Source organism: Adiantum capillus-veneris, chromosome 3 (genome assembly GCF_014529385.1).
Source record: "Adiantum capillus-veneris isolate H3 chromosome 3, ASM1452938v2, whole genome shotgun sequence".
Classification (NCBI taxonomy): domain Eukaryota; kingdom Viridiplantae; phylum Streptophyta; class Polypodiopsida; order Polypodiales; family Pteridaceae; genus Adiantum; species Adiantum capillus-veneris.
In genome coordinates, this window is record NC_140933.1 from 117,439,155 (window position 1) to 117,447,554 (window position 8,400).

General features: G+C 41.3%; 1 protein-coding gene across 1 annotated transcript; it reads right to left on the reverse strand.

Annotated features, from left to right (window-relative positions):
• Nucleotides 1-2,662: 2,662 nt before the first annotated feature.
• LOC147461562 (DUF2996 family protein) lies at nucleotides 2,663-5,019 on the reverse strand. Its single transcript, XM_086509069.1, has 6 exons — nucleotides 4,647-5,019; nucleotides 4,321-4,451; nucleotides 4,026-4,146; nucleotides 3,253-3,563; nucleotides 3,104-3,176; nucleotides 2,663-3,018 (listed from the first exon to the last, which is right to left on the reverse strand). Exons 1-6 carry the CDS (start codon nucleotides 4,870-4,872, stop codon nucleotides 2,864-2,866), a joined length of 1,017 nt encoding a protein of 338 aa, XP_086365195.1. The 5' UTR covers nucleotides 4,873-5,019; the 3' UTR covers nucleotides 2,663-2,863.
• Between the last annotated feature and the right edge of the window lie 3,381 nt (nucleotides 5,020-8,400).

An 8,400-nucleotide genomic window follows, 5' to 3' on the forward strand; every position in this document is an offset into this window, starting at 1 on the left:
TTTATAAAACTACTCATAGAGTCATACAATACTCTATGAAGTCGCTTCACCTTCGATCTTACTTTGTTATTTTAAGTGGCATTCAATGATATCACAAAGGTTGCAAAATGGTATTAATTAGCTATAGTATCTTTCTAAATTGTTTGAAATTTGATAACAAAAAACCCGCTCTATTGAATTCACTTGGTAGATTAACATGAATATACAGTGGACCTACCAAGGTCACACTAGATAATGCTTTAAATTAAGTGTGACACTAGATAGTGCTCCTATATATAGGTGTACCTTTTTTTATGCCTTTAGTACCTTAGGAGAATTTTGTTGTTATTACAATGTTGGTTTTTAGAATGTATTACATGTGTAGGGTATGCACTAGGAGGTGTAGCTCGGATTTATTATTTTGAGCTAAGGTACCATATGTACAATGTATTTTTAAATGTATAAATATCCTCTAGAGTGTTGTAGGCCCCACTTGTGACCTTTATATACACTCCACATTTAGTAAAATATTCTTGTATTTATTTTGATTTTGTTGTATGTAAAGAGGAGCTTGCTCAACCCCCAAGTGCACATAGCTTGCCAATAGTCAAAACCCTACACTCAACCCCCAAAAGCATGTGCTTGATGATAGTACATTTCTAATGTATTTTTGTGCAACATAGCTTCACAATTTTTATTTATCCAAGGCTTGGGCTACTACTACACCACATGGAAAACTACAAAGCTTGTTGATATCACATGTACTAAGGAGCATCAATAGACTATGTGAATGATTGGACACTAGTGAAAAAATAGAGAAATGAAAGCATTTCTAAGACTTTACTTTCCAAACCATGTTCTCTATGCACTCTTTTGAATTCATCTGGTTTAAGGAAAATATATGTTGTTCAATGGTTTTGATCATATCAAATAAGTTTAGTATTTCTCTACATCCTAAAATAGGCTAAAATAGATCACTATCAATTTGTTGCCTCCCTAGGATAATGGTGTCAAAAGTTCTGAATATCCTTATTGAAATTAATGTTGAGTCATATATGAGAGATGGAATAAAATGAACAAATAAAAGTAGTAAACAATAAAGAGCTCCCATTTTTTTTAAGGTAGTGATTTTTCCTCGGTGTGTTCACCACTTTGTAGGAAACTTGAATTAATTGACTAGTTTTATTAAGGGTATGTAGCATCAAGACAAGTCTCCACATGACATGTATGGGTAAGACTTGTTGTTGAGACAAGAGAGCTCACATTTGTGCATCTTGCTAGAGGGGAGTCAAGAGAAATAAAGAGTGTAGATAGAGATGAAGATGGAAACACCACAAAATATTGCATGCACATTATCTCTTATAGTGAACAAAACTTACTCCCAACTCTCAATTTTTGGGTCCTATCTCCAAAATCACTAAATTCCCTTCACGTAATAGTTAGTAACAATTTAGATTTATTTGGTACACTCACAACCTAGTGCATAGCATGGAGAACAAAAAAGCTCTAAATTAGAAGCTTGCAAAAAATAAGCACTCAATTAAATACAACATAGAATTTCAATGGCCCACATATGTGCCAAGTGTGGTCTACTTTTGAAAGCACACGAAGTTGTGACGAGCTTCCTAACCCAAATGTTGTCTCTTGGAGTGCATGGATTGCAGGTTCCGCTTTCAACAAGGGCAAGACAACGATTGTTTGCAAACATTGTAGAGTGAGGGCTCTCTCCAAGTGTAATCTCTCGGCATGCATTTAAGGGAGGATATGCCCAAGATGCCAAGGAAGCTCTAGATTCTATTTGGTGGATGCAATAGGAGGGCAATCCCCTTATGCAAGGCAAACAAGATCTTGGCTATTTACAGAGGATCCAGAATGAGGGCTTCTCTCCAAAGGCAATCAATTGTGCTTCCATCATGAAGGGATGTTGCATTCTATGCACGTAGTTGACATGAGTAAACAAGTTCACAATGAGATGAATGGAAGAAAACATAGTGCTTGGAAGTGCTTTGGTTGACATGCATACTCGTGGTATACTTTTGAGAGTGCAAGTTTTGGACGAGCTTCCGAGTTTGGAATGCCATCTCTTGGAGTGCAATGATTGTAGGATATGCACTTAGCTCTACAAGTTTCAGCATGAATCACTCCTTACACCTCTGCAACTGCACAAATTTTAGTGAAACACAAAGTGATTGGTTATTGTGAGTGTGGATCAACAAGATTGTAATTCAATGTCCACTTCTACCCCAACACATTTGACACATGAAGAGGAGGATGCCCAGGTTAGATGACAATAAATCATTAGCCAAGGTTCGACATTGTTGTATCATTCTCTTCATATTTTAACAAATCCCTTTTTGCATCAAAGATATGCATCATTTTCTTGAAGATTTAATCATTTCTATTTCAAAAACTTCCTGTTTCTGACATAGATACCGCCTCAATTTTATTTGCCACAGAGTCCCAACCATGGAATCAACGGTCCCCATGACCCCATTGCTTAATTTCAATCGTTGATTATTGAGATAAAAACAGAATTCGGAATCCCAAGATCCAAATTTTTCAATATTAAGCCCCACACTCACATACTGGCTCATACCAACTCCACTCTTATTTTAATCCGTGGGAATCTCACGAGATCCCAGCAGAGTATGCGGTCGCAGATAGTTGTCATAATATACAAAAGTAGTATAAATCAGCCTTGCCTCTTTTAAAAGAAAAACATAAAGGCTCTGCAAGCCAGCCTTACAAGGAACATGCTGAGCCATGAAACTGCATCTGTGAACAATGTTGATTGAAGTAAACAAGTGCATCAGCATAAGGGTGGTGAAGCTCGTCTTACAACAGAGCCACAAGGAGAAGAGTGTCGCATTTGCGCAAGGGTCGGTCAAATACGCTTTGAGGATATGATCCTTTGGGCAGCTAGTCGCTTCAAGAACCAAAATACAAGCAAGTCAGCTGTAATCTTCTTCTCATCAATGAGGAAGGGTTCGACTGTGCTAGGAGGCGATCCATGCGAAGAAACGGAAAAACCTCGCGAACCTAAGAGAAATTCACAACATCATAGCATCATTAGGCAATCAATGTCTTCTTGGGCATTTCATTCATACACTGTCTTTCAAGCTACCTTCGAGTTTTCCGTCGGGAAAGAAAGCCCAGAATGTGTAGATGATTCCACCCTTCAAAAAGCTCCCTTCCACCTGTAAAATCATATTCATCACCTGCAAGCTCCAAATTGCCATCCAAGAATACAGAAGTAAATATTAGAGAGCTTGCCTGGTTATCTTGGAACACAAGTTCGACATCTGAAATGCCTTCTTCTTTCTGCAAAAAGGACTTAACCCTGGGAATCACATCTTCTGTAATCACCTCTGGGTAAGGCTTTTCAACCTTCTTGGCCGGCTTTGTCACGGGCACCGCCTTTGGCGGGGCTGCTGCTGTAGGTGCCGCCGCCGCCGTTGTATCTGCTTTTGCTGCCTTTGGTGGGGCGGCAGCTTTTGGCGCTGGCTTCCCTGTGTCCTTGACACCTGCTGTTTCTTTTGGTGAACTTTCTTGTGTAAGTGAGTTCGTCGAAGCAAGTGGTCCATCTAAATATGGCACAGAAGGAGACACTCAATGACCTCATGTAACTATGCACTCAAGGGTGGCAATACATAGAATGTAGCGAAACACAAGTTACGGTACCACCTGGGGGGATGCACCTTCCTATCACATGAGATCAAAGTCCCTCTCCAATTACAACCTTCTTTTTTTTAATGAATCAAAAAGCTCCTCCTACAAGTATAGCTGCTACAAAGTATAATATGCCCTCCTGTCAAGCACGAGATACGCCTACATATCCATAAGGTGCAACCCCAAGGGCCACCACAAGACTCCAAATCCTAATTTTTGCTATGGACCGCAAAAGCATGAACACTACTAAACTCCTCGCTTATTAAAACATGAAAAAAACCTTTGACTAAATACTGCAAGACGTAGTCTAACCATTACTCACTGGAATTTCCTCAAAACTACACTAAGGCATGCACTCTCTGGCTTGAAGAAGAGACCTGTAATGATAATTTGATTGTTGTAACCACCTTTGCCGTCCTCAATCATAGGACAATCCGGAGAATGAGCCCACTCTCCATCTATGATATACTTGTACTTGTAGGTTCCAGGAGAGAGTTTCTGTTAGACAAAGCAGCCACCCAAACCATTGAAACCTCTATGCTACAACTGCCGGGTACCACTCAAAAAGAGCGGCGAGCCTGAAATAAATTCTGCCCTCCTATTTTCAATATCTTGGTAGCCTTCACAAGAGAATAAATAAAATGGGCTTTACGCTGAGAAATGACCTTTTACCTGCTTGTAGTGAAATGCCCCGTCGGTTCCCTTCTCAAGCGACACCTTTGCGTCCCAGTCAAGAAAATCGCCTGTTAAAAGTACCTGTGAACCTTTTCCCTTCCATACAAAATCAACCTCCTGCAACACCACTGTTCCACATGCCATTACATTTCCATCACATGTCAAAACTGAAGCACTCAACTTACAATACATGCAGCAACCAAGAAAGTATTAAAAATGTGTTTGGCTTATGATCCATGACTTGCAACAGAAATATCCCCAAGTCTTACAGGATTGCAAAAAGACAGATAATGCATCGAAAGATAGATGGATTCATATCTCACAAGTAGGGGTGGCTGTGTCTTGGCTCGCGGTAGCAAAGACCAGCAGGCCCGAGCGAACTGCAGAGTGGATGGAGAGCTCGGGTCTCTTGAAGTGAGCAAAAGCTTGAAGCTTTCTTTCAAAAGGGGCCCGGAAGGGTCCAACACAAACGGGCTCCAGCTGCAATTGCGACGCTGAAACCGCCTGCAATCTGGCTATGGCCTGATGAATGCAACCGAAGCTGGCCATGGAGAGACGCTGCAGCTCCTCAGAGGTCCTTCACCTTACAAACGTACGCACAGAGCTTCCTTGGGAATCGCCCACACTGCCATTTGTCACCTTGTCCATATGATGCCACCTGAGCCCTGAGGGCGAGCGAGAGAGTGTGCTTTGTTTTTGGGTTTGTGGCTCTCCAGCCTCTTTTATCCAATCCACACCTTTTTCTCGGCACGGGCACCCAATGAAACTCGCTACCAATTAAATCTCCACTATTTGGGAAAAATACAAATCCTTTCAAAACATCTCAAATCCATACTATTATAAAGGTGGAGGGATTCCGGCTCCCTCTACATACGTGAGTCAATGCCTCCTTAATCCGGCCAGCTCCGGCAATGTGCCCGGCACTTAGCGCGCTCAGCGAGAGAGAAAAAACATGTGCGAAGAGAGAGAGAGAGAGAGAGATTGTTTTGGGGGGGGGGGGGGGGGGGGGGGGGGGGGGGGGGGGGGGGGGGGGGGGGGGGGGGGGGGGGGGGGGGGGGGGGGGGGGGGGGGGGGGGGCGTCGGCATTACTACTGCATAATACGGCTAGGTTCAGAAGGCGCGGTGGAAGCTAAAGTTGAAAAAAGCTTACATTGCTTGCTTTGTTCACACAAGGCGCAGGCAAAAGAGAACTCTACTTGTGGTGATAGACTCACACAATCATTGATTGGTTCGAAGAGGGGGCGCGCTGGCTTACATGAGCTGCAATGCTTTCTTTTGGGGGGGGGGGGGTATTTTTATAGGAATGGTAGCCCCGAAAATGTTGAGCTTTGCCCTAGTCCAATAGCCTGGTGGAGGAGCAAACCTCTGGCATTGTCATGTCTGAAGCCAGCCTAAGGGAAGGGTGATTCTAGGAAGAAAGAAAAACCTCATAAAATTGGTTAGTTGCATGTCTAGATAAAGAGGGCATGTACTCTTCTTTTTCTTTACCTTTTCTTTAGCATTGTCTTCTCTTTAGAGTTTCCTTGCACTCCCCTTGCACTATGTTTGTACCAAGTTTTTCTTCCTTTCGCAGCCATTAGAAAATATAGATATGTTATCACCATTAATGTTCTACATTATCACTCAAACGAGAGAGCGAGAGAGAGAGAGAGAGAGAGAGAGAGAGAGAAGAGCGAGAGAGCCAAGGTATAGCTATCCTTCATTCGTACAGCCTCCGCCACAGGCAAACTCAAAACAAACGCAAACCCATTGCATGAGAGAGAGAGAGAGAGAGAGAGAGAGAGAGAGAAGAGAGAGAGATGGATGCAATGGGCATCTCTAAGCACTCCTCCTGACTGGATAGTGAATCGCAAGAGCTATCTGCAATGGTGACAAACACTTTTTGACATTGTCACTTCTAATCAAATACCTCTACACGTCTTCCAAGTGTTCCTATGTTCATCTTGGTGAGCTCTTCACAATTGGCATCACTTTCTTCACAAACTTGACAATAAGGAGCTTCATGTGCCCAAGCTTCTACACTTTGAGCTAGAACAAGTGTCATCTCTTTCATCCTCATCATCTAAAGCTTTGTTTGTCTCTGATATGTTCTATGAACAACTTGTTGGCCAAGTTTTGAGTAAACTAGCCCTCCATTTCTAGGTTTGGCTTTTCAGATAGTTACCAAATTTTCCATCTCAGCTTTGTGAATCTGACGTCTCCATCACCATCTATGATGTCAACCCAAGTAGGATAGATGCTTTTATGCCTTCTTGAATCACCTCTCCTATCTCTGTCTTTGTTACCTTCAATTTTTTCTTCTTCAAGCATTTTCTTTTAACATCAAAATCCTTGGCTTGTTGTGCAAAGTCCTCATCTTTTCTTTCAATCTTGACAATCAATTTTATAATCCATGAGCTCATTATTATGCCTCATCAATCTTTAAATTTGTTCTTCATCATGTTCTTGAATCTCCATCTTAAACTGTTTAAATGGATGCACAACCATATCCTTTTCTTTGCATGCAATGATGACTTTCATTTTGTGCTTGCAGTTGCATCTTGATGGCTTGTTACACTAACATTCTTAAATACTTGATAAGGAATTTATAAGTCAAACGTGCTTCACTAATTTCTCCCTTCAATAGAAATCAACCATGTGGTTGTAGTAGAATTATTGATTAGAACTATTCTTGATGAAACCTTGGCATTGAAATCAAATCTTTACATTGATGACAATCAATGTAGCTAGGTGCACAACTAGTCAGCAAATCATAAGTTGAGCCGGTTTCTTGCCTTGATCAGCTACTTGGATCTTACCATTGGCATGTTCCTCGTCCATGTGAAGCTTGTCTATCAACATCAACGCTCCAACTAGTGCAGCAACACCTTTATCTTGTTGATCACAAAGTGCTCTTTCATTAACTTCTTAGCCTTCATGGGAGATAGACCTTCAGTCTCCACCTTATTATTATGTTATCTTTTTACACTGGCTAGATCCTATAGTCTGTTCTTCATACATGCTCTAGTAAACAAACTTCTGGATAAATCTTACCTTGAACATGCTATGTTTGCATTGGGCTATTTTATCTGTCTTAAAAACCACATGTTCATTCATTGGAATTTCCAAATCTAATGGCACAATTGGATCTTGGGAATTAGTCAAAATATTGGAAAAAAATTCAGTCACACACTGTATTGTTCTTGAGAATTTAGAAGCAAACTTCTAAGTTGTTTTATTGTTAAGCTAGTTGTGTGTGACTCCTTATCTCATTGTCAAGAATGACCGTGCTCAAGGGGAGACACGGTAGGCTTCTAGCCTCTATGTGTGAGAGGAGTAAAGCTAGCTTAAAAAAGAGTGTGAAGATGGTGCTTTATGGTAATAAAATACTAAGTAGAGATGCTGAGAGAGACTTAGAGAAGATTAGAGAGGTAGAGAAGATTTGACAGCCAAGATACATAGGTTAACTTGATTGCAAGAATTTGATAATCCAATCACACCACAACAACCATGTGCATGAAATCATGTCGACATACACCTTGATGGCTCAATCCAAATCCATAAACCAAGTTCAATCCTCCTGTATAGCCCCAATCCATCTTGAAAGCCTCCACCACAAAATCACAAATCTACGTAAGCTTTTGTTTCAATCCCAGAGAATAGAGACATGTAGGAGGATTGAACTAATTGCCTGACTGCCGATTGAGAGAGAGAGAGAGAGAGAGAGAGAGAGAGAGAGAGAGAGAGAGAGAGAGAGAGAGAGAGAGAGAGAGAGAACTCCGTTCGCATTTTTCTTCCTGCTCCTCCTCCTCTTTTTCCCTCAAAAAGCTGCCAAAAAATGATTGATACCCAACAAAACTCGTTCTCCCTTGCAGCTCACCATTTTTTTGAAAATAGCTTAGATTTTTTTTTTCATTTTTAGCATGAAAGCTATGGCCCTAATGGCATTGTGAGTACCTTGCAAGTCCGGACGAAGTTCCCCTACAATGAATTGGTCGTCCCATGAAACCTGAAGCAACAAATTCCAATAATGTCTACCAATGTGGCCGATGGCTACTGTCATCAATTGATAACACAACACCGCCCACAAATAGCCGC

Bases quoted from the DNA above. Each gene is read 5' to 3' on its own strand.
- LOC147461562 (XM_086509069.1), bottom strand. From the start codon at position 4,872: ATGGCCAGCTTCGGTTGCATTCATCAGGCCATAGCCAGATTGCAGGCG. The intron at 4,147-4,320 runs GTAAAAGGTCAT...TTTGTCTAACAG, and splicing joins GGGCATTTCACTACAAGCAG to AAACTCTCTCCTGGAACCTA. The intron at 3,177-3,252 runs GCAAGCTCTCTA...ATGATTTTACAG, and splicing joins TTGTGTTCCAAGATAACCAG to GTGGAAGGGAGCTTTTTGAA.